Source organism: Pseudopipra pipra, chromosome 9, assembly GCF_036250125.1.
Source record: "Pseudopipra pipra isolate bDixPip1 chromosome 9, bDixPip1.hap1, whole genome shotgun sequence".
NCBI classification, from domain to species: Eukaryota; Metazoa; Chordata; class Aves; order Passeriformes; family Pipridae; genus Pseudopipra; species Pseudopipra pipra.
In genome coordinates, this window is record NC_087557.1 from 8805145 (window position 1) to 8829995 (window position 24851).

General features: G+C 39.8%; 1 protein-coding gene across 3 annotated transcripts in view; it reads left to right on the forward strand.

The window, feature by feature from the left end:
* Positions 1–3460: 3460 nt before the first annotated feature.
* CRB1 (crumbs cell polarity complex component 1) overlaps positions 3461–24851 on the forward strand; it is a 115446-nt gene continuing 94055 nt past the window's right edge. For 2 of the 3 annotated variants that reach the window (XM_064664450.1, XM_064664449.1), the window contains exon 1: positions 3461–3823. In XM_064664450.1, the coding sequence (XP_064520520.1) occupies positions 3748–3823 (76 nt within the window). In that variant the 5' untranslated portion in view covers positions 3461–3747. The remainder of the gene's footprint in view (positions 3824–24851) is intronic. The other variant, XM_064664448.1, reaches the window with a different exon arrangement.

A 24851-nucleotide genomic window follows, 5' to 3' on the forward strand; every position in this document is an offset into this window, starting at 1 on the left:
CCTCTCTAGGCAATGTTATCTTTAGCTCAGTCCCTCTTCCACTCTTCCGTGAAATCACCCACCTGTTCCTGAGTAATTATCAGTGCTTTGCTTCTAGTGAACAAAAAGATTCAATAAAATCTTCAGGTTAGTCATCATAAGGCATTTTGTAAACTTACATCTTCCACTTGTGAGGGAATTTTGCACTTTATATGAATTATTTAACTATTCTAATTTCTGTTCATTTTGTAGTTTAGATTAAGACTACCAGAACATTTTACAGACTGGAAAAGAAGTACCAATTACTGAAGAAAATCACCTATAAATATGTTTGACCTAGAAGGCACAGGATGGTGTCAATAGAAATTGCACTTTAAATTGGAACGATATTGAACAATCAGAAAACAACATGCTTAGCAGTGAGAGGCAGAAGATACACGATTAATTAGTACTGCTGTCATCTGAAAATTGAAAACGGTGCTTATGTCAGGAAACAAAAGATGTTAGATAATGAAACTTGTAGGAGAGAGTTGAGTAAAATATTTCAGAAGAGATGACACTGACTAGTACAGTCTGATACTACACCACTCCGTAATTATTGCACAGAAGCAAACAGAACCAAAAAGGCACCACTTAAGTGAAAGCAAAGGGCAGCACAAACCCTTTTTCCCTGAGAAAATGGCACAGCCTTTGACTTTTATGACTTCAGAATCTCTTCAAAGCTAAGCTGTACTGAGAAAGCATAGAAATTAGATTTAGATGTTATGTTTCACTGTGTACAAATTATATTAATGCAGAAATTCAAACCTTATCCTGTAGGCAACTTCAAGGAATTAGGGCAGTGATAAGTTAATCTAGTTTATTCCCCATTAAATTCTGGGATATGAACGGCTCATGAAGAAGAAGAAACAGTTGAAAAAAGGCATTGAGAAATGCAGAGTTAAGTTTCAAAGAGGTTGAAAAAGCAGCTCTTTTGGTTATCCTGAAAGCAATTACAATGTAATAACTTTCAAAAGACCTATGATGTGTTCATACACTTGCTGTATGTTTTGTAATTACCAGAGTTACACAGCAGGTTATTTAATTCCAATGTCAACACATGTGTTAACACATGACAGGTAAGTTCTCAGACCAGTGGCATATCTTCATGTCTCAGAACTGCTAAGTTTGCTTACAGTACAGATTTTACATATACTTGTAACATTTTCAGAAAAATATCCAGATTTAATAGATGTGACTGTTTCATTGCAGTACTTACCATATATTCCTCAGAATTGAAAGCTTCGTATTTGCTTAAATTTTGTGTCTGTCTTTCTGAATATTCAAAGGATTTTTTTTTAAAATTGATTGGTATATGAATCTGTAGGTCTTCAGATCAAATATATTCTACCAACTGTTGGATGTATGCCTTCTTCCTTAAACTTCTAGATTAGTACACTAATGTTTCTCTAGTAAAGGTGAAATTAATTTAATCAGCAGTTGTAAGCACAATAAGATGCCATAACAAATTCCTGTTGATGGAGATTATTTCAATAAAAACAGTTTTAAAATTGTTCAAAATTGTATCAGAAAATGTTGTTGTTCTAAGTAAGTTACATAGTGGCAAATTTAAATAGTTAATGCACTTAAAGCAGGCAATCAGCACTGACTCAACTGCATAATTTAGCCCAACAGAAGAATTCCCAGATGACAGAGTAGTATTTTCATGCTCACATTGGAATGCTTATGTATTTTACTAGATAATTTCAAACAGAAACTAAATAGACAGATGACAGGGAGAGGGAAATATCCAAACAACTATAAATGTAAACAGAAAACAAAGGGGATTACAAAAAGTGAAAGAGCTGAAAACTACAATTCACCATTTAATTATATTTAACTTTATAGTTATCTAAGTAATTTCTACTAGAAACACTCATCATAATGTTCCTAGCCTGTGAAATTTGGCCAGGAAATTCAGCCTGGGTTGCCATCAGAGAGACCAGAGCTGGCGGATGGAGCAAGGAGGCTCAGGGGAGTGGGAGTGTGGAGGCTTCCTGGGAAGCAGAAGTGGTAGAGCTGCTGGAGAAGGGGAAGAGGGTCTGGAAAGATGTGCCACAAGGCCATCAGTGGATGAGTGCAGCTGCACAGGAATGAGATGGAAAAGAAGGAAGAACCTTGCAGCAGGAGAAATTTTAAAATTATTCAGTTCACTGAGCTGAATGAGTGGATGTAAAAGTACTTACCAATTATAAACAGCTTTCACGAATTCATGTTGGTATCAACAGTCTGCTCCCTGCTCACCTGAGGCTCTCAGCATATGCTTGTCTTTCAGTCTGCTCAGTTCAGTTAAGTGTACATGTAAAGTTAAACTCATTATCAAAGGCTTCCTGAACTGGGGGTTAAGATTTCGCTGAAGTGGAGAGGATGAAAGACAATATCAATGTACTGAGTGTTATCTGTTTTACAGTAGCATAACATAGCAATGGCCAAGCAGATTTTTCAGGCTGTTTCTGGGCTTGAGAATGCCTGGTTTCTTCACTGAGCCAAGGAGGGCAAATGCCAAGAGCCAGGAAGATGGTAGAGGTGAAGGTGGTAGAAAGAGTAGATTCACTGCCAAACGGGCAGATCATCTCTGTCTTGGCCTCAGAGCTGGAATGGTGCTACAGCAATCACTGCTGTGGTACAGCTTACCCATAGTGAACATACAAACTGGGTTTGTGAGGTCCCAGAAGGCGGCATTTGTACTGGGTCATCGACTGACTATGGCTGCTGGAGCTGTTGCTGTCCTCCCTCACTTTCGCTTCTGCTAGACCAGGCTGAGGCTTTAATACCTGTGAACAAAGTTGTGATCAATGGATGAGGCATTGGACACTGAGACAACTTTGGGCAGAAAAAGAAGAAGGCACCGCGCTGTGCTACCGGGGCAGCTGGGGAAGGCTCCCCCGAGTATAGGCAGACTGGTGACACTTGCACCAGTCACAGTTGTTTAAGGCCAGTTCTGGCTAAAAACAAACATCCATCCCCTGCTCTCCTCCCCTTCTCTTATCAATCCTGCTATGTCACCTCCTGATTCTGTAAGTGACTGGTTCCTCCATGAGCAGTTCAAGATTAAAATATAACCTGATGATGCTCAGAGGTCCTGTGCCAGCTCCCAGTTTTTAGTGAATCCAGTGCAAACAACAACAAAACCAGAAAATACTATGGAAGAGAACAGGCTAACACCTAACTACTAAAAAGATTGCAAATAGGGATGTTTCATCTTTTCACTTCATGTGCTAATGATGTGAGATCCAGAAAAAACTCAGAAAGCAGAGTGTTTGTTAGCTGACTGTGCAAGAAAGCATCAAGTGTTTGCACTATGAATTAGAAGGAGTGTCGTGTAGTGGGGGGTTACTAGCAGGTAATGAGCGATATCTTTTGAGCTGCTAAGAGCGCGCAGTGCCGTATCTGCGGTGCGGTGGCAGCCAGGCAGAGTGCACCATTCCCCACACAGTTCCGCAGCAGACAGCCGGGAAGAGACTCCAGTCCAGCTCGCAGACAAATCTGCACCAGGTTTGAAAAATCACTCGGACCGGCCGAAGTAAAACCTTAACAAGCACAAGTGCCTTTTGAATCAAAGTCTGCAGGTTTGCAGTCCGCAGGCTGATGAGGGGCACAGGCAAAGATGGCTTGTAGGGGGCTGGGTGCCTTGGGTATGCCCTTAGTTTCAGAGATGAGGAGAAAGCAGTGAGGATCAGCACCAGCCCTTTGGACAACAGGCAACTCAGCGGAGAATGTCCTATCAAGATGAATATGGCTCATTCAAGAATTAACTCTCTACTCATCTTCTACCTCAGTTTTTTGCTGCTCATCCATTTAAAAAGTAAGATTTGCACTTTTTCTTATTGTTCTGACATGTCCTCTGGGTAGATGGTTAGACATGCACTTCTAGCAGGAAGCTTGTGTTGTCAGAAGGCTTTAAAAATTTGATGGAGATGCCAAAAAGATTTGGTCTGTGAAACTAAGTTGTATGAACTCATTGTTTTGTAGCTTTCCCAATGCTTAAACTATTTTTTTTTCTAAATCAGGAATGAAAGCATTTTGTTGCTTCAAATATTGAATGTACAGCAATAAATTGTTCTGCTAAAACTGTACCTATACTTTAAAGTCTGCTTTTTGATACCACTCATGCAATAAATCTCAACATTTCTGATTAAAATCGAGACTAATTTATACTTTTCTAAAGCTGTTTATGTCATGCATTTTAGTATTATTCCTTTATTATATATGCTTTTTTTAATTACAGCCTCTAGAGAAAGCAGTTATTAAACAACTGGGATATATTTGGTGTTCTAAATATCTCCGTTATGAGGGAGCATGAAAGTCCAACTATTTTTATAAGAGAAAATGTTCTCGGCAAACTTCCACGTAAACAGAAGTGTACAAAACAGTGGGAGTCACAATGGGTTTCCTTGATAATTGTGTCGGATGGTTAAGAGTAAATACAAGCCAAGGAGGCTAGATGGCCTCAGCTGGTGAGGCTGATATATGTGTATGAAAAGCAGTAGCTCTTGAACATGTTTAAAATGAAGATAGGCAGGCTGGGCGCCTGAGGAGGCTCTTTGATTTGTGTCTGTTGAATGTGAATAGCAATAACACAAAGCTTTGAGCAGCTGCCATTGAACAAGAAGACTTGGCATTAGCGTGCAGTGTTGTGTAATCTGGGTCACCTTCTGTTGCTGCATCACTCAAATTGTTACTTGGACAGTTTACAGCCCAACATAAATTAAAGACTAAAAAGCAAACAGATGCAGTTGAATCAACCAGCATTTAAAAAAAAAAATCCCATACTTGAAGATACATAATATCATAGAAAAATACATAATATCATAGAAAGATTGTTATATTCTAGTAATTTTCTTTTGGGGGATGTACTAAGGTGAATCAGGGAAGCCAAAGTGCTCTTTCTAAATTAACTCACAACAGGACATATACTGAGGGGAAAAAAAAAGAAAGACAGGATCTTCCACTTTCAAAAAACAATTTTTAAAGTCTCTATGTTGTGGGATGAACAACCAGGAAGTCTCTAAGACAGTGTCTGTTATCTAAGTAAAAGAAAGTAATGGAAATTATGTTAGTAAGGAAAATTTCATTTATACATGACACAGGCAAATTAGAACAATGTGTAAAAGCTTTGGGAAAGGGAATGAAAAGTTAAGCACTTAAAAATTTTAAAAGGTAACATTAAAAACATCATGCATATAGAAAACATTGCTAGAATGTAAACAAGAAAAAAGCCCCCAAGAATCAGTTTAAAGAAAGAAGATAAACACAAGTTTTGGTTTTCACCTCGGATGAGCTCTGCTCAATGCAAAATGCCAAAGGAGAGAAAAGAAATTGTATGTCATTTTATGCCTTTTCCTTAGCCCAGTTAACTGGGATGACATCTCAGATGTGGCATGAGTTTTCTCTGGGTTATGGCCATATGGCCAGTCTCAAACAAGAGGCTTTTCAGTCTTGGGGGTTTCTCTTTGTCAGGTAACATTCAACATGTTGCAAAATGTTGTGATACAAATTGATGTATCAGGCTGGAGCAGTCACATCAGGAGCCAGAATCAGGCTCATATCTGTATCTGTCAGTGCTGTGTATTTAATGATCTTGATAGCTATTTTCTCTCGAGAAAGTTTGTACACCATTTGAAACTGTCAACAGTTTGTGTTACTAAAAACATAGCAGTGAACGGATAAGACAGAAATAGAAGCAGAAAAAACTGACTACAATTACTTCCTTACTTAAAAATTAATGCTGAGAAAGACCAAGACAGAAAAGCTGAGGATAAAATGGAACAGAGGTGACTGCTGATATTTATAAAAGTTGTATCAGCCATTATATTTTTAAAATCAATTTGCTAGACTTATCTTCCCCCAAAGGATTCTAATCTTAGGTCCTGTTAAAGGCAGGACCTTCCTTATTACAATTTATTCTAAACAACTTGGAAAATAAATAGTATTTAGAAGCCATGAGCATTGCATGCAAGCATTCAATACAAGTTGGGCTTATATAGTGTTTTGTAAACCTAATTTGTTTCTACAAATCATAGCAAATTAACTACTCACAGAAAATTTATCTGGGAGCATCCAGAGATGGTCAGGTCTTTATGAGGAAGGACCATGAATCATTACATACAAGAGCTGGCAGGAAGCATGTCCCAAATCCAGAACAACATTGATAACTAATTGCTGCCATACTATTGTCTAATAGGAATTGCAAGCATGAAACTGTGGGCAGAGAAATAGAGGAAGAGAAATTATGATAAATATTTACACATCAGTTTGGGAAGTGATTGTCTGAAGTCAAGTTCACAATCTTTTAATTCAACATTCAATTACTGATAATTTTCTTTTTCTTTTTTTCTCATTTTTAACAAGTCTTACAATGGATTATCTATCACTACTGCAGATTTGTCTTTCTTTTAGCAAAAATTCAGTAAAATAATATTTTAAGGTTAAAACAATTGCCCAGATAAGTTGTGGATTCCCTACCCCTGGAAGTGTTCAAGGCCTGGTCTAGCATAAGGTGTCTCTGCCCACAGCAGGGGGGTTGGAACTAGATGATTTTTAAGGCCCCTTCCAACCCAAACCATTCTGTGATTCTGTTTTTCTCCATTTCAGTGACTTCATGACCTTTCAGCAGAGCTGAAAAAGATTATTACTTACTTCATACTAGTTTCTCCAAACGTTCATAAATTAAGAATGGAAATTTCATTTGTGATTGCTGCTAGTGTGGGCAACATATCTGAGCTTTGCTTGCAGCCTTTTTCCACCCCTCTGAAATGCTGGCACTACAAAACTTTTCCCTGTAGACAAGAACTCTTAATTTCCCGCGACTGTTCCCATTACTCACGAAACTTCTAATTACTCCTTAATTACTGTGTCAGGAATAAAGCTCTGCTTATAAAGAGATTTGTGGTTTTGCTCACACTGCTCATCCCTCAGATGATGCAAGCAGCTTTCCAGCAAAGTATTGTTAGGATGCATGTTTGATGAGTTCATAGCCCTTCCAGTACTTCAGCAGCTCCTCATTAGCCCGTTGTGGAGCCTGTCAGAGCTGCACTCCACAACGTCTGAGCTCAGGCACCAGGAGCCCTGCAGCTCTCCCTCTCTGCTGCTGTCATATATTGCATCTGTAGCACAGCAAAAATGAAATATCTTTCAGATGTTTACCATCATCTTCAGTGAGTTGAAAAGCAACAGCTTCTAGACCCAATTGTAAGGGTACTGGATGGTTGGGGTTTTTTCCTTATTTTTTTTTATATATTATATTATGGATAACATCTCCATCTCTGGAATTAAATGGAATCTTAAGAATTAAAAACAGCAACCCTGTAACTTTTAAAAAAGGAAGTAACTTCTGCAAGATGGATCCATTTGTGTGAAAGTGACATTAAGGACATCCCAACCACACCTCTATTTGAGCCTTTCAATTCAAATTCTTACGAGGCATCCTTGGGGGGCTACACCTGCCATTCCAATAGCAGAGCAAGAATACCAGGTTACAGACCACCTCTCTGCTGTGTGCTCCACACAGTGGGAACTGTAAGCATTGAGAACCTCTGGAGGTTAAACATTTCCGCACATGCTGTTTAGTGATTCAGAAATTGCAATGCAAGAAATCAGCATCTGTGGAAATTTAGCCCTCAAATTACATTGGTTTTGACAATACAGGATAAACCACTGAATGATGTATTCACAGAAAGGGAATTCTGTAACAAGGACACTGATCAGTCTCTGCAAACAGGTGTTGTTTGTGACTAATGACCTATTAGGAAAGAGTCTGATGGGAAAGAAAGGAGGTTGTGCAAAAGGGTGTTTTATCATTCATGCTCAACCAGCAGCACAGACCTCACACAGATCTTGAAACGCTGATATATTATGCAATGTCCATGATAGGACACTGGAGAAACCAATGCTGGAATGTTAAAGCATGTCATACAAGCAGAGGATATAAACCTAATGTTTTATTATATACATAAACCTTTCAAAGGTGTCTCCTCACAAAGTTTACATCTATATCTATCTACCTATCCACAGCTTTTTTCCCTGTGTCACTTTTGACAAACCCAAGGCACCTAGGGAGTCCTTTCCCTGTGCTAATCTCTAAACCTTTTCCTTTCTGCGAGAGAAAACTCAGAAAAAAACCCCAGTGCTATTTAGAGAATGCTCAGATTTTTATGGCCGAATTGGGTACTTCCCTACTGAAAAGCTATAGGGAAAGGCAAATACTTTGCTGTTATGTGTTGACAGTAAAATGACATGTAAGACACGGGAGAGTAATCAACCTACTATTCAGTGCTGGCTATATCCAGTTTTGAGTGCTGCTGTGAGCAAGAGAGAGGCAATTAGGGAAAAGCTGGAAAGGGACAGCAAAAATAGGAAGACATTTGAAAAGATGTGCCCTATGAGAAAGGGTCACAGGAAAAGAAGCCTCAGGGAAGACATGATTACAGTCTTACCTGCACAAAAGAAAATGGCAATCAAGGATGGCAATGAGATCAGTGGCTCCCTGTGACCTCTGGATGGGCAGTCTACGTAAAATAATAGATTCCACAGGCATCAGGAAAAATTTGAGTGAACTTTCCTGACGGAAGGATAATTAAGACTCCATATCAGAACGTTTTAATGAATGGGTTAGATAAATATCTGCCAGAGATTGTCTAGACTGCTGTTTCCCAGCTGGTGTTACACAGATGAAGGGCAGTCAGCACCACCTGGGGGCGATCTGTGAAGACCTCAGGTGACAGAGCCCCAGAGAAGCACAGGTCCCTCCTTGCCCAAAGGACCATGGTGGCGCTGAGGCTCCAGGGCACCTCAGGCACAGCTCTTGGGCTGGGAGAGCAGATGGTTCCCTTCCCTTCTGCACCACGACTGGGGATTATCCGCTGTTCAAAACAAAGGCAGCCCTGAACTCAGCCCTGTGTGTTGCATTAGCCACAAAATTCTTGCCTTAATTTCAATGAGAATATAGTTTACTCTCATTCTTTGAGACATCAGGTACCTACTCTTGATAGTAGACTTTAAATAAGCACTTCAGCTATTGAAGGCACCCATTACTGCACCAAAACTGATAGCAGTAGATTCCTAGGAAACTGTTTTAACTGGCATTTCTGGATCCAGTGCAACAAATTAACATTGTGCTAGGAGTCTTCCTTCTGCTTCATCTAAGAGAAGTTTAACATTTTATTTTCATTTAATTATTTTTCATTTTCACTTGTTTATAAAACATCAAGGTTAAAAAATATACATATATATCCAGCCAGATACCAAGCAATAAAAGGATTTGTCTTAATCCATGTTCCTTAAATCCTGATATACAGTGCATTCTCTTTAATAAATAAGTTAGAGAAATTGCAACCTAAGTGTCTTTGATCCTGCCTGCAGGGGTTTGCAGCCAAAGACCTCTCAGGGATACTTCTACTTCTACTGTTGGGTTTTTTTCCATAATTCACATCTCAGCATTAAGAAAATCTTTTAGACAATGCCTCAATCTCTAGGCAACCTTGAGTATTCCCCTTGCTCTTTGTGGTGGCCCAAAAAGAATAAAAGATCCTGATATTCAGATTTTCTAAGGGAAACCTTAAACCTAATTGAGTCAGCTAGAGTCACAGGCAGTAGGCAGCAAGGAGGTAAATGTTACATATTATTTTCTAGATTGGTATTACTGATTAATTCACTGGTTTTAGAGACTGACATGTTTCATCATTCTCACTGTACATTTGTTTCCTCAGCCATTCCCAGTATCGTATCATATGAAAGCCCTCTCACACCAGCAAACAGCAAATAAAAACCCTAACCCAGATGAAACATTTTCCCAGTGAGATTCTTATGTTTACTTTGTATTGATTATATTTTACTCACCCATAAAATGGGTCAACAGGAAACTGCTTCCATCCTTTGACGAAGACTGCAGCTGACAAGGCCCCTCGGCGGGCAGGCTGCCGGGCGGTGACACGCACCACGCAGCTGCCACTGGAGCTCTACAGGGCTCCTCCAGGCCCAGCAAAGTGCCCCTCTCCAGGCATCAACAAACCAAGGCTGCAGCAACTTCAGGGTTAGGGCAGCTTCTGCCTGCCTGGAATCTTATCAGCGGGGACAGAGATCAGAATTTTTCAAGGGCTAAATATTTCTGTGGGTAGAAAAGGGGCATGGGCTGCTAAGCCATTACACGCAGTGCCCCCACTCCAGCAGCTAAGGATCAGGGCACTTGCCTGGTGCATCCTTCTGTGCTGGGATGTGCTGTGCCTGAATAATTGTGGCCTGGGTGGATGCTCAAGGGGCAGGGGGAGAAACTCCTTGGTTCTTTTTATTGCTCTTGCTTGCCTGCCCAAGGCTGAGCGTACTGGCATCCTGTTCCCTTAAACCTTTCCTTGAATAATGAGACAGACAAAGCATCTTTAACTGCATTAGTCAGGGGGTTTGCAGACAGGATGCATTCCTTCAAAGTGCCCTCAATCACAGTGATTGAGATCAAGGTTGTGGGTAAACAAACCTTTTTACCCCTGCCTAAGCCATGGGTACAATGGCCTGAAATTTCCTTTGCTGATAGTTTCTGAGAGATGCAACTATGTTCCTGTGCTTTGGGACTACTAAAATCTGACTGCCCTCTAAAGTAAAGCCCAGAAATGCTCTAATTCGCGTTGAGACTGCCAGAGAAACTACAGAGGAAGCATGAGAGGCAGCATACATTGGTCACACTCTTCCTTTGACAGTTCCTGTTCTCCCTTGTTGGGGTTTCCAACAGGGATGATACAGAGGACTTCATTAGCTCTTTCTTCCACAAGGAGGGCCCTAGCTCTGAATTTGGCTGTGACACATTTCTTTCTTTCTTTGAATGTGAGCTAGAGGACTTTGAAAGCAACATAATTTGACAGGAAGCCAAAGCCAGGACTTTATGATAGACAGTCATCAGTCTGCAAGGATCCAAGCAACTGCAATTTAAGTAACCTGCACTGACAGATTACTCACAGCAGGGAATCCAAAACTCCCAGTGTAATAATCTAGCCTTGAAAAGACATCTGTGTAGAGCAGCAGGTTCAGACGTGTTTAGCTAAGCTTTGTGGCAATTTGTAGGTACTTAAAAAGCAGCTGTGATACTGCTCCCAGTATGGCAAACCATCCATGGGTCTGAACACTGTGAATTGTCCACACAGCTGAAAGAAGAGATCAGGCTCTGTTATCAGTGAAGAGTCTGCAGTATAACTCACCAATCTCCTGACAGCTGGAGAGAGAGCCTCTAAAAGCGGGTCTGAACTAATACATGTCACCTTGGACATGTATACAACTGCTGCTTGGACATCAGCCACCTCTGTCGAAGGAAGGGTGTAGCTGTGTAGCCCCAGGCTGAATCCAGGCTCGTGCTGAGAGCAGAGCCCATTAGATCAGGCACTGTGCTCTGCTAATACAGCTAAATGGCACCTGGATTAGAGCTGGTTCAAAGCATGCTAAGAGGAGTTCTACTTGCACCCATTTACCTTTACCTTGTTAGTTAAACAGGCATCTTTCTAGGGTGTCTCTCTTAAATGCAAACAGGCAATGCAAAACACACCACAACAATCTGCTGGTGATCCCATTTTAGGGGGGTGGAAGGGTAAACTGGAGCTGAGAATTGCATACGGAATTCTGGAAATGTTAATTGTGGGCCACATGAGATGCAATCGAATTGGAATGGGCAAGGTATAGCCACATGGTATGTAGTTCACCTTTGAGTCTGCTGACTCCAAGGGCTGTAAGAATGGCAAAAACACTATAATCTGACACAGTGTAAAGAAATCCTAACTGTACCTGCTCTTCTCCAGCAGCCCCTTACCTTCCTTTGATAGCCTCATAAATAAGATGCAGAGAGAGAAGGGACCAATCTAGTAAGATAAGCAAACAGACAATGACAGTGAGAGTAAAAGCCAGAGAATGACACTGATATATCAGAGATTACATCAGAACTACTCAATGGCATGAAAATCTGTAAGGCCCTTGTAGGCTCTTCTTTTCCCTGTTCAGTCTTAAAAGCAGAAGTTAAAAGAATTCTGAATGCCAAGCTCCACTTATTCCTACCTTAAAATGTAGGAAAATATGAAAAATGTGTTTGTGGAAGTGATAATCCAAGCCTCTTTGATCACTATCTGTATATATATTTGGAGCAATACGTATCATGACAGCAGAATGCAAATAGGTGCCTCTGCAATGCAACTGCAAAAAGAAAATATCTGGCCAACATTCTGTAGGACTCGCCAATTCAGACTTTCTAGCTAAACCCATCCATTTTCTCACATTGAACACAGCTGACATTTGTAATTCTTTACTCACTACTAATGGTACTGAACATTTTGCAAGCCTCAGTCCATGTAAAAATGCCCTCTGCTTGATGTAACAAGAACTATCTGTTCTGTTTTCTCTTGAGTACATCTTAAATGTCTGATTCAATTTAGTCTAACATCTACCCATTTTGGAGCTCATGGAAAAGTGCAAGAAGAGTAAAGGGACTAAAATCAATTGCCATTTTCACATTCAAAAAGCTCTTTCCATAGAACATTGGATTTCTAGAGAGACAAATAGGCAACTCAGAACTTCCACCATTTTCCATGGTAGTGAAGAGACAAGACTGAAAGGTGTTTGGAGCAAAACTTTAATGGAATTGAACAGGAGAAGGAAGGATTGGCACTGAACACCTTTGAAGGATGTGGATAAAAGTCTTTCCAGCAAACAGACTAACCAAATGATCTGACAAGTGATGGAAAGAAGTAAGAAAGGAAGAAAATGCAGTTCTCTGCTCACAGTAGAACAAAAACAGAAGTGATGTACTTCTACTACATCACTTCTACTACAGCCTTAAAGCCATAAACTCTCTTCAGATCTTTCATTTTGTTTAGGGAATTGCCCACCAGTTCATAGATTCATCCAGGCATCTTCTATTCCCACAGATCTCTGTAAGCATTCTGACTGCCCAGTGACCAAGGAAAATATCTTAGAGTGGTCCTGCTTATCCCCAGCTAACATCTCTGAGCCGGCATTGGTTTTGCTGCAATAAGATATGTACATGTTGTAGGAACCTCTACTGTTCCCCAAGTAGCATTGAGAGGAATTCTTTTCAGTTTTATTTATTCTGGTTTCACTTCTAAGTCCACTCATTTCAGTGAAGATGTTACTGTGCTTTGTGCAGCGAGGACCAGCATGACTTTGCTTATGAAACCAGGAAGTCAATGATTGTAATCTAGTGGTTTCTTTTCAAGGAGATGGAGAACTATGCCTTTTGAGATATAGTAGCACTATGTTCTTTAATCTTACATTAAGACTTGGATTGGCTGACGACGACTTTGCTTGTTATATCCCAGCTCTTAAGCTAAACTTTGAGGGAACTGCATTTGCCATTACCACTAAAAGAAAATGGAAACTGTTATACTTTACAGGGATTTTTGTGTATCAGATAAACAGCATCAGAAATGTATTTGCATCCTGAATTGCATCATTTCTTCTTTGGGCTAACACAGAAACATGTTCTAGAGGAAACAACGACCTGCAACACTACATAATTGTGCTTCAGTTTCAGACATTCTGTGTCAATTTTTGTACAGACAGAGGAACCCTTCCCTTACTTTTATTACCATAACTACAATACCCAGACAGCTAAGAGACTGATGTTCCTGTCTTTTAAACCTACACATCTTTTATGCCACAGCTCTGAATCAGCCTGAAGAATTCTGTGTCTTCATGGATGACTGCTTCTTTTCTGCAATCACTTATGAGCGCCAGCTCTTCCATTAACCACAGTTATGTCGTTACACATGCTTACAGTAAAGCTGGCTTTCCAAAAATAAGAAATTTGTATTAAATCATTACGGAAAGTTCTGAGAAGTAGGCGTATCACAGACAATAGGTGCCGAGCTTTCTGCTCTGGTTGATGCAGTGGGCTGGACTAGACGATCACCAGAAGTCCTTTCCAGCCCTGTCTATCCCATGTGAAGAATTTTCACTTTAGCTGAGCCCATTACTACAATGCTGGTAAAGCAGTCATTTCTGGGCGTGTATCAGAAGTGCTGTCCCAACAATTCTGGACCATTTATTACCATTCAGTAATAAAAGGTCATTAGAGTTAGTGGCAGCTGGTTAGTGACAGGAAAAATTGAGAATTGGAAAGTATGAGGAAAGAGACTGCAATGTATATTTCAGACTCCATTTGAAAAAAAATAAAAAAAGACAAAAAATCAGTAGATTCACTGAAAAAAAGTTACCACTGTTACCACTCTAGTGCAGACTTGGTGAGCATATTTGTAGGACCCCCTGAAGAGTAGTAGGAATGTGAACATGGCCCTGAATAAGACCCTATGCTCAGAAATGTATCCTAATATCAAGGATGAAAACAGTCTTAACACAGAGGAAACTCCTACGTGCAGAACAGAGCTTGAATGTTATAATGAATGTTCTGCTACCACAGGGACATCTGTAAAACTTGTCACTTGTCTTTAAAAAAGGTGTAGTGGTTTTAAGATCTTGACCTCGATGAGAGGTCCAGTGATTCAGCCTTTCATACCTGAGTCATGCCCTATTCCAGTTATTACATGCTTCATTTCTGTTAATCTTCTCTAATTAGTTCTGCTTCTCAAGTGAAGTCTCGGAATCTAACATTTTTCTGCACTAATACTAAGAGTATTTCATGTTCAAGGTCAGTTCAGCATTTCATCTTGTAAAACTCATTTGTCCTCCTAGCACTAACATTTGTACATTGAGTTTGAATTTAGACATCAGCTTAGACTCTCTCAAAGACATTTACTGACTTATTAAAGGTGTGATCGTGCCCAAAGCCAGCAGTCATGCATGTATGGAGGAACAAGCTTCTTTTAGATTCTTCCTCTTCCTTGCAAATGTGCAGAGAAAATTTTTCCCATGAAAATGGTTTCAGCTTTTTTCCTCGTGAGGTATATTGCATGTTTTACAACACATAAGCAGATTGGGCCTCAGAGTCTGCAAGTAGGCAGCATTTCAGTTTTATAGGTGAGAACACTGCTGAGAAGGGCAAGGTGAATACCTTGCTTGCAATAAGAGAGCTGTGAACACAATCCAAGTGATCTCCCTCTTCAAATCACTAAATTTAGATCTTGTGTTTCTCACTTCATATGTTATACACACACACAAATATATATATATGTATTAGGGGGAGGATACACACACATTTTTCCAGAGTTTCGTTGAGCCTGAGAGATCTGTAACACGGCAAACATTTCTTTTTTAAAGATAACATTACTAAGTGTTTCTTCACTCTTACGACAAATGTAGGCACTTTTTGTGTGTGTGATTTCCCTTTGTATATCACTTCTTTTATTTCCTAACTCTTAGCTGCCTTTTTTGAAGGGATCAAGTCACTGACTTGCCATCCTATAGACTTTCCTTTGTAAGGATTAGTGAATTCAAAGATTACTAGAGGCACATGATGGCTGAGGTGTGAACAGTAATGGGAGGAGGCATCTGAGCCCCAGGCAAGAAACACACTCTTCTCCAGCTGATGCTCGACTCAAAATGGCAGACTATTTTCAGGTTAAAATTACTTAACTGCGTAAGGGTTAAAAATACCTTCAGCAATACATAACTTAAACTACAATCAGTTTAAACAGCTTCCTTCGAGCACTGTGCTCCAGATATGGATAAAATTTGTGGTTCATCTAGAAGATTCACCCAGGTTTGATGCTTTTGTATTTAATGCTGTCATGAATTGCAAATATATACAGGTATATATAATACAGGTATAATACAGGAAGAGGATAATGGTAGAACAGGAAGCGTTTTTACATTCAGTTATTTCATATGCAACAAGTAAGCAAACCTGTTAACTATTCAACCTACTTCCTTAAAATGAATAATAAATATGTAAATGCAATATATAGAAAATACTTAGAGTTTTCAATTTCAACACTTAATTCTTATATCTGAAAATACTACCTCTGAAATATTTTTAGAATTTTATGGTATGTTAATCCCCAGAAATTATTTAGGAGTTCATTTTCCTTGAACCTCTTCAGTGGGATTCATAAAGTCATTTAAAAATCATTGAAAATGGTATTTATTTCCAGAACTGCAATTATATTGACTAATCGCCATCTAGACCATCTTATATCTGATTATCCTGATGTTCAGAAACAGGACAGAAATAGTAAGAAGCCCCTTCATTATCCCCACCTCTAAGGCTGAGGAGAAAAGCACAGCACATACACAAAGACCAAATTCGTAGATTTGCTGCAAGACCAGTGCTTCTTTTTAAAACCTAAAAATTATTCTAAAGGTGAGTAGCACCTCACCCTGCCTGAGCCTTCAGTAGAGATGATGTAGAGAAAGCCCACAGGGCTCCGGTGCCAGAATTTACCCCCATACAAGCTGTGCATCTGTCCTTTTTTCACCAGTGACAAATTGTCACCTTTCCAAGGACCTGGCAGCAGGACACTCAGCACCTTGCAGTGCTGAACTCTGAACAACATTAGATCACTCTTTAGACCAATCCCACCATCAGTGGGCCACAAACAGAGGTCTTATCTCATGACATCTAATAAAGTGTCTTGGAATTACATCAAGTGGGAAAACCCTTCACCTTCCTGTAGGTGGGCAGTGTGATACCTTTCCATACTAAGGTATGCTGTTTAGAAAGAGATAATTTTTTTTTTTAATCCCTATTCCTTGACTTTCTCAAAAAGTGTGCTTGTTACAACTTAATATGCCAGAAGCTTAAATCAGAATGGTGATCTGTTAATGTGGTATTAAGGACAGGAGCATCATCTAGGAGAAGATATGAGACAAGAGTTAGGAACGAAATACATCCTTGCAAATTGCTCTTTTAAGTTCTTCTTTAACTCCAAGTTGTCATCCAGACATGTTCATAGTGGAGTAACTTAATTACCTACACTTTATTCTCTCTCTCTTGCTCAGTGCATGGTGACAATGGTTTTATCATTGAAATATTTTCTCTACAGAGCACTGAGTACTGACAGCTCTTTCCTCTTTCTCTCCTTCACACTGTCACCCTTCTATATTTGCCTTGACACTGTCTTCACATTGTCTTGACATTGTTCTGACAGTTATGAAAACTCAATCACTGCAGCAAACAGCCATGACAATGTGGAGAACAAAAAGGAAAAGTGTTATGAAAATTGCTGAGGAACTGTGAAGAATTACAGACTAGTGAAAACAAGATCTTGCTTTTTCAAAACCATATTCCTAGTGAGTTTTTAATAAAAACTGCTTTATAAAAGCCTTCAGCCAAGGCTGGTAAAAGCCATCTCAAAGAACACAGCTGACAGTTACAGATTCTCTACCTGAAATTCAGATGTTCCTAAATGAAAACCCCTCTTACTGCTGTGAGTTCAGGTACACCACAAGAGCTACTTCAGCCCATCTCCCAGCGAGCAGAACATGCTGAATTACTATGAAATGCTGACAGCTGGAACTCTCCAGCTACACTTTCTCCTAAGGAAGCCATTCAAACTGGGATCCCTTTTGTGGGGAACCAGGAAAGAAAGGTAGACAAAGAAAAAAGAAATCAGGTTACTGGAGCTTTAGATCCCTTTGCTAATAATAAAATAAAATTGTGTTTTGTTAGCTCACAACTTAGAAGAGAGGAGCCTGGAAAGAAAGCATTGCTCTCTAGCAATGTCTAAAAAATGGCAAGTGGTGTGGTAACAGGTAAAAGCCCAGCACAAGTAGGGTAAGTTTGGTAACGGTTTCTGTGGTTGAATTAAACTTCTGAGCAAATTTTTGACTGTTGGGGATAGTATGGACATACTGAAGTGCTGTTTACAAAACTCTTTAGGAAAACAATATGCTTCCATGTATCCACAGAGAAAATTAAGCTTTAAAAGCTTCTGCTTGAATTCACTTGATGAAGCGTGGGCTGGATACTATTAAGAAAAATGGCACAAAGCAGAGATCTCCACATGAGTGCAACCACTTTTAAACTATAGACTATAGCATTTATTCTAAATGCTGTATTGGATGGTGATACTCCAACTGCTCTGGCAAGCTGAATGACAAATATTTTGGTGCTTCCTTCCTGCACTGTTATGTCTACAAGCATCTTTTATTATTAATGGAATAATATTTGCTACAGTAGGCCTCCATGATCCAATCAATACAAAGGTGTATTGAAAAGGCACCACAGCTGAACCTCTAATTAAGTATGATATTTTGTTCCTTTTAAATGAGACGCTGTTTGAGGAGTACAGTAATGGTGCCTTGTTCTGCTCAAGGTATCTATAATTAATAATCCCAATGATCAAAGGAAATGTAATCCTAAGAGAATATGGCTTTTGAGGTATTAAGTACTAAGAACTGCTTCTCAATCTGTTCTGCAGTCTCTCAGCACGCTAGGTTGTATGATGCCCTTTGGGATCATAAAACAAGCCCCATCATAGAGCTCTCTGCAAAAACTGCTCCCAGCAAGATAGTCGCTAGATATTTATCATGTATTCGTTACTGCCATAAAATCTTTTGCAAGTTTTTTTCCTGGCCAGACCTTCACTGTCACACATATCTCATTTATTTATTTAGCACCAGGGCAGGATGCTGCCCTGTAATGTACTCTGTACTGATAAGTCTGGACTGGTGTTGTGAGGAAGGTCCCTTTCCCCAAAAAAGGGTATTCCTTCTGTTTTTTCATCATTGTATGGAACCAAAGTTTCTTCAGATAGAGTAAGCATCCCAATGTCAAGCTGTGGAGGCTTTAGTTCTCTCCTCCTGCTTTCTAATCTTATTTTCCACTCCCCAACCACTACACCACCACCATTCCGAGCTCTCCCTGTGCCTTAGGAGTAGATTTGTGTGACACAAAACTCCACTGTCACTGCAACAGGGGTGGATAAATCTTTTATCCAAGAGAATAGCAGGCCAGAACCTCATTATTGTCCCTGGATCATTCTCTGGAGTGTGAGCACTTCAGCACAGCTCCGGAGGCATCTGTGTTACTCTGTGGAGCTGGTGGCATGAGTGACATTGTGTCCTGGGGCTACAATTACTGCAGGCTCACTTACCAGCCACAAAAAGTTACTGTAACTTCCCATCGCTGCCCTGTAAATCCAAGTCTGCTATGGATCAGGCCTCAGAGGAAGAAAAGGAGAAGGCAGGGAAAAAAAGCTAAAGCAGGGAAGTGAGAGCTAGGAAGCAAAGGAGAGACAAGGAGTCAGATCTACCTCTTACATACATTAAATAAACAGAGGAAATAAAGGTGACTATTAATGGGGAAATAAAATAAAAAAAAAATCAAGAAATGACATTTCTATACTGATTGCTACTGGTTAGTTTTTATTTATTTATGGTTTTAAAGTTTGTGTCATTTTACTGTCAAAAGTCATACTGGTCTAACTTTGATGAAGACTTGCTGGATACCTCTTTACTTATAGCAGATATTTAATACCCTAGTGTTTTTGTTATAAAACGTGCCATCCCATTAGGATTTAACAATTTGACTTTTAGTGATGTTCCTCTAATATGAAAGGCTTATTTCTTAGCATGTTCCCCAAAAAAGGCTCCTGGGCATACCCTGATGCTGGTGAATATTCTGGTTTTGTTTTACTTCTACAATGAAAAATCTTAAAAAGGTTTGAAAGAAAGGCATCCCTAATTAGAGAGTGGGTTTTCAATACCTACTCTTACTCTTCCTTTGAGTCAGTCACTCCTCTTGTGTACTTCTGAGCTTACTCTGAAAATAAAATGTTGTAAAACCATGAACTAGATTCATTCTTCCTCTGTTACATGTCGGTAGATTTCTTAGGATGCTACAATACAGTTTGCAGGTCAGGAAAGCTACCACAGGCTTTGTGTCAGAGCCATGACTATGTTCACTGTTCAGGGTTCAGTGAAACTAGTGTTCAAAGACTGGCCCTCTGCAGAAGTTCTCATTATAGTCTCCTGTTGGGCCTGTGACTGATTTTTATCTCTGTGAAGTCAGGGAGGGCAGCTTGTGATGACATCACTGCTCTTCCCCAATCTCAGTGTTATGATCCTGGCCCTGTTTGGAGCTGCCCTCAGCACAGGAGCTCAGCAGGACAGCAGATGGAAACTTGGGTTGCGCCAGTTCCCTGCTAGACTCCAGCCTGTCCCAAAACACAGGAGCTGCGACTTTTCCCAAGCAGTCTTTGAATCCCAATTGGTAATTAGTTCGTGCAGAGCTAATTGTAGGTGATTTCTATTGAAAATAATTTAGTCCATAACAGAAAGGGTTGGAATGTGAACTCTTCTACAAAGGTCATGCTGGAGAAGCATGGCCTTGCTTCCTCTGTATTTACTGCACATTGTAGCCACACTGAAGTTTTCTTCTGGGTCCTGTGGCATTTAAATCACAGTGCACTGCATTTCCAGCAACATAATGCTGATCTGCCACAGAGCTGATTACTTTTTTTAGGTCTGGGGAGACAGGAGAAGCAGCATCACGGTTTTGATATGCGAGTACTGTTACATAGTATGAACTGAAATTGTGTAAGGAAAGGACTATGCACTCAGCAAGCCTGGAGGGACAGCATGCACTCTGGCTATGCATATCAGCGTGTTCCTAATCTAAAGCTGGAGCTGATCTTGATGTTCTGCTGCTTTTTGATGGCTTCAGCAACATTTAGTTCTAAGCTGTGTTACTGAGAACCTCAACATCTGCATACATCAGCACATGACTTTGCACCCAGCGACTTTAAAACAGTTGCCCCATGTGACAGGTTGGTATAATGCATTTCTAACAATTAGGGCTTTAGGCTTATCCAATTTTGACTCACAGAAAGAAATCAAACCTGGGTCAGTGTTACAGACATTTGAGGCTATGCTTTAAAATCACATCACTTTTATGTGCTACTGTTTTTCAGAATCACTGCTTTCTGCTGGTTTTATATTAAGAAAAGGAAAGAAATAATGAAGTAGAGAGGAGAAACACAGATAAAGGAGACTGAAGAGGATGCCTTCTAATAGCTTTCAAAGGCAAACAACATGTGGACAGAGAATTTGGACATGAAGTCAATTTTCTACTCAGTTTTTAGCCCCTCTACTCCAGGGATTTTTAGCAGCATTTGGCAGCATTTTCACTGTTTTTTCTCTCCTATGTTTGTAGCTGAGCACAGTGGTAGCACAGCTGCCTACATGTTCTGACCTAAATGAAATCTCAGTCCTGCAAGTCAGCAGTAGCTGGTCTGCATGAGGGGCGGCATCTCCCAACTCAGCCAAACTCTCAGCTCCTTGCTGAGGCTGAATTCAGCAGGAGCCAGGAGCTCAGTGGGAGTTGGAAGCCTCTGTCTTACACAAAGGCAAAGTGCCATAAACTCTTTTCAGACTCCAGAGAAGCTGGAGAACTTGAGTCTCTCAAGGTGAGATTTGGCCACTCCAAGAGAAAACAGATCCTTTGCTCCCTATTTTCCACTATTTAGAATTCACACAGAACCAGGAGCAACTGGATTTCACCAAAACTCACAAACTGACAGTTTTATGCTCTATTACACTGTCTGTGTTCCTGAAAACCCCCCACTGATAAAAAGAAGGAGACCATGCATCTACTTCCAAGGTGTTGTTTTAGCCTTCCTCCTTAGTGAATACAGGCAGTATTGCCCCAACTGCAGCAGAAATCAGTTCAGTTTCTACATCAGTATGCACATCATTTACCATGATGGGTATCAGCTGCCTGATCAGCCACTGTCCTGCATCTTATACAAACAAAAATATCTATGCACGGTAAAAGCACAATGATCCCTATGCACCACTGACTTAGACTGGAGTGCTGTAGTGCTAAACATAAAGGTAAAAAGCAGCGCAAAAACTCTTTCACTCACATTAGAAACCAGTCTATTTGCGTTGCCAGTAGCACTGCACCTTGATGTCCAACCAAAATCCTCCAAAAATTAAATCTATAGGAGCTCTGTTGAACTCCTTGGCCTGATTCTCCTCCTGTTCCCATCACAGACACTAGGATACGATGCAAAATAAAGTGAGAACCAAAAGGTATTTACTTTTAGAAGTAAAGAACCCATTTACCTCATTTTTGAGATGTTTGTTTTGTGTATTTGGGACAGCCAGTCCCATTGCTGTAGTGCTCAGTGCAGTCAGTAGGTGCAGCTGTAAAGACTGACACTGTAAGGACTGATGCTGCTGCTGCTGCAGTGCTTGTGGGGTAAGAAGTCTGGGATGGCACAAAGGTTAAAAGAGAGTGAAGGACAATGACAGCCAGCAGTAGCAGCCTTCATTCTGGGGGAGCAGCACCAAATCACTGTGAGCTTGTGGAAAGGTTTGGGCAATCGTGAAATGGAGACATTGATTTAATAACCAGTTCTTGTAATTTCAAACAAAAATAACTTTAAAACTGAAGGGTTGCCTAAAGAGCAGTTTAAAATTTTAATGCTATTGAGTTGTTAGTATTACACTAATACCCCATATTTTGCTTCCGAAATTAAGTTGTTAATTTAGTTTCCTTGGTGTTGCTGATATAAATGTATTTACAAAAAAATTTGGCTTTTTTTGATAGAAATGGAGTATTTGTGTAACCACCCTTTTTTTTTTCTGCCTGTGTGCAATGGTGGTTACTATGGTAATAACCATGATTCAAGATTTAAAGCCTGAAAGTGGTTTCTATAACAACATGCTGGGATGTTTTGGACACACAATTGAAGTTAAAGATTCAGGATTAACTCTTTATGACCACACTATTTGTAGACACAACAACAAGTGTTGGCTTGTTTGGCAAAAGTTTGTTCATCCCTTCCCAAGGCATGCTTTTCCATTGAGAAGATTGACTAATAATAATTCCAGCTGTGGACAGAGCAGGTCAGGTCCTGTGGCTAGCGCTTTCCTCATAGGTGAAGCTTGCAGAGGAGAAATGGCTCCACAGCAACTACAAGCTACTCATTACATTAGATAATTAAGATGATAATACAAATGTAATGGAAGATGGGAAGGGATAAAATAGTGTTAGTGCAATATTTAGAAAGTTTGAGACTTTAGTCTAGAAATCAAAACTATGTGCAAAAACTGAAGTGATCTATTCACAGAGAATCTCCATGGAAAAGCTATTTTCAAGGCTAAAATAGCCCCTTACCTGGCTTGGGTTTTTCCAGAACAGCACGGTTTCCTGTCCTTTCCTTCTCCATCTGCCAAATGCTGATCCATGAGTGGCATCTCTGCCTTTCAGTCCACGGTGAAGGTGTCTGATCCCAATCTCTGTCACTGTTGATTATGCATCTGTGCTCGTCTCTTCCCTAGTTCTTCGAGATACATCAAGATTAAGTACATATCTGCACACCCACAACTTTCTAAGGCTGTCTTTGCAGGGAAGTTATTGTCATAGTGAAGAACTGTATTTTTTGTGTCATGGTGCAGTGCAGATAAATGGAGAGATGCTTAGTTACACCAAAGCCATGCATTCTTCAATGCGGCACTAAATGCCTTGGGCAATATTTTAATATTTCCAGTTAAATGATAATTATTTCAAGATCTCAGTAAAGTCACAGAGCTTGATATTTCAGTGACTCAGATTGGCACACTTGTTTTAAAATCCCAGGGGCAAGTTTCAAACAAGTAATGAACACAAGCACTGAAGGTTCTTGTTTCTAACTCCAGACACTGGGCTATCTAAACCCTTGCTACTGTCATGTTATCTGTGACTTTTTTAGTGAGCTTATTTGATAACAATGTAAGCCTTCAGCTGTGAACAAATGCTGTATGCTGGTTTTGATTCAACAGAATACAGATTGAAGTAATAGCACTAAGAGAAGCAACGGTTGCTTCATTTATCACAATGAAATTTAATCTTTCTAGTGACTGAGCACAACCGAGATATCAATTATATAAGCCATTCTAGCAAATTAAAACAAAAAAACCTCCAAAAAACAAACACACAAAACCCCAACCCTACACATAACATACTTTTTCTGGGCTGTTTTTCTGGGTGGTTTTTTTTTGGTTGGTTGGTTTTGGGTTTTTTTTTAAAGAACACATCTTGCTATTGCAGTTTAATATTTTTTTTTTCCCTTAGGAGTATTTTTAAAATTTAATTTCTCAACTCATAGACCAAGGATTTTTGCTATCCATTTCTCTCCAAAATGTATGAGTTAGTAAAAAGTCAGATTTTATTCTGAACAGCTTTATCTGCGCTAGCAGGTGTAGCTTCCTAGTTTTAATTCAAATGTGCGAAGTAATAACTCTTTGTTGAAGAAAAAAAAAGTTCTCAAAGTCCAATAAAAGCATCAGTGAAAGCCCAATAAAATCTATCTTATCATAGATTTTTTTTCCTCTAGAAGATAGACTGGCTCTGCTAAGAAGGTCAGAAAATCTCGGCAGCATATGTAAAAGATTCTGAAGCTGTTAGTGTTGAAAGCTTCTGTGAAGCTTAGAATCCTCCTTCAGGGGCAGAAGGCACATTTAAAGAACAGCATTGCAAATTACAAGCAGCCTCCAGGCACGATGAGGTGATTAGCAAAGTGCAGGCATGACCACAGCCAAGCGAACTCTGGTTCATAACAACGTGATTAGCAGTGATTGAAACTTAATTTTAAATGCTGCTGCTGATTATGATATTTCACCAACTCGTAGGAAGAGTCGTGTCCCAAAAGAATAAGTCTTTGCTGAAAGACATTTGTGACACAAAGAGCCCAACACAGTTTGATAGGTTTTGTTTGGAGGTTTTGAGTGGCTGTGATTGCTAATCCGATTCTCAGAATTGAGGATTATCAATTCACTTCAGATTTGATCTAATTAAGTTAGAAGAATATTCTGAAAAGTAGACATGAATTCTGTAAGTCTCTGATTCAAACAGGATCTGGAAAAGAAACCCTCGAAGTTTTCAGCAAAGATATACAAACAAGCTCTTCAAAATTACCTGCTTTACTGAGGAAGAATAGTTTCCTTGTCAGGTATCAGGTGAT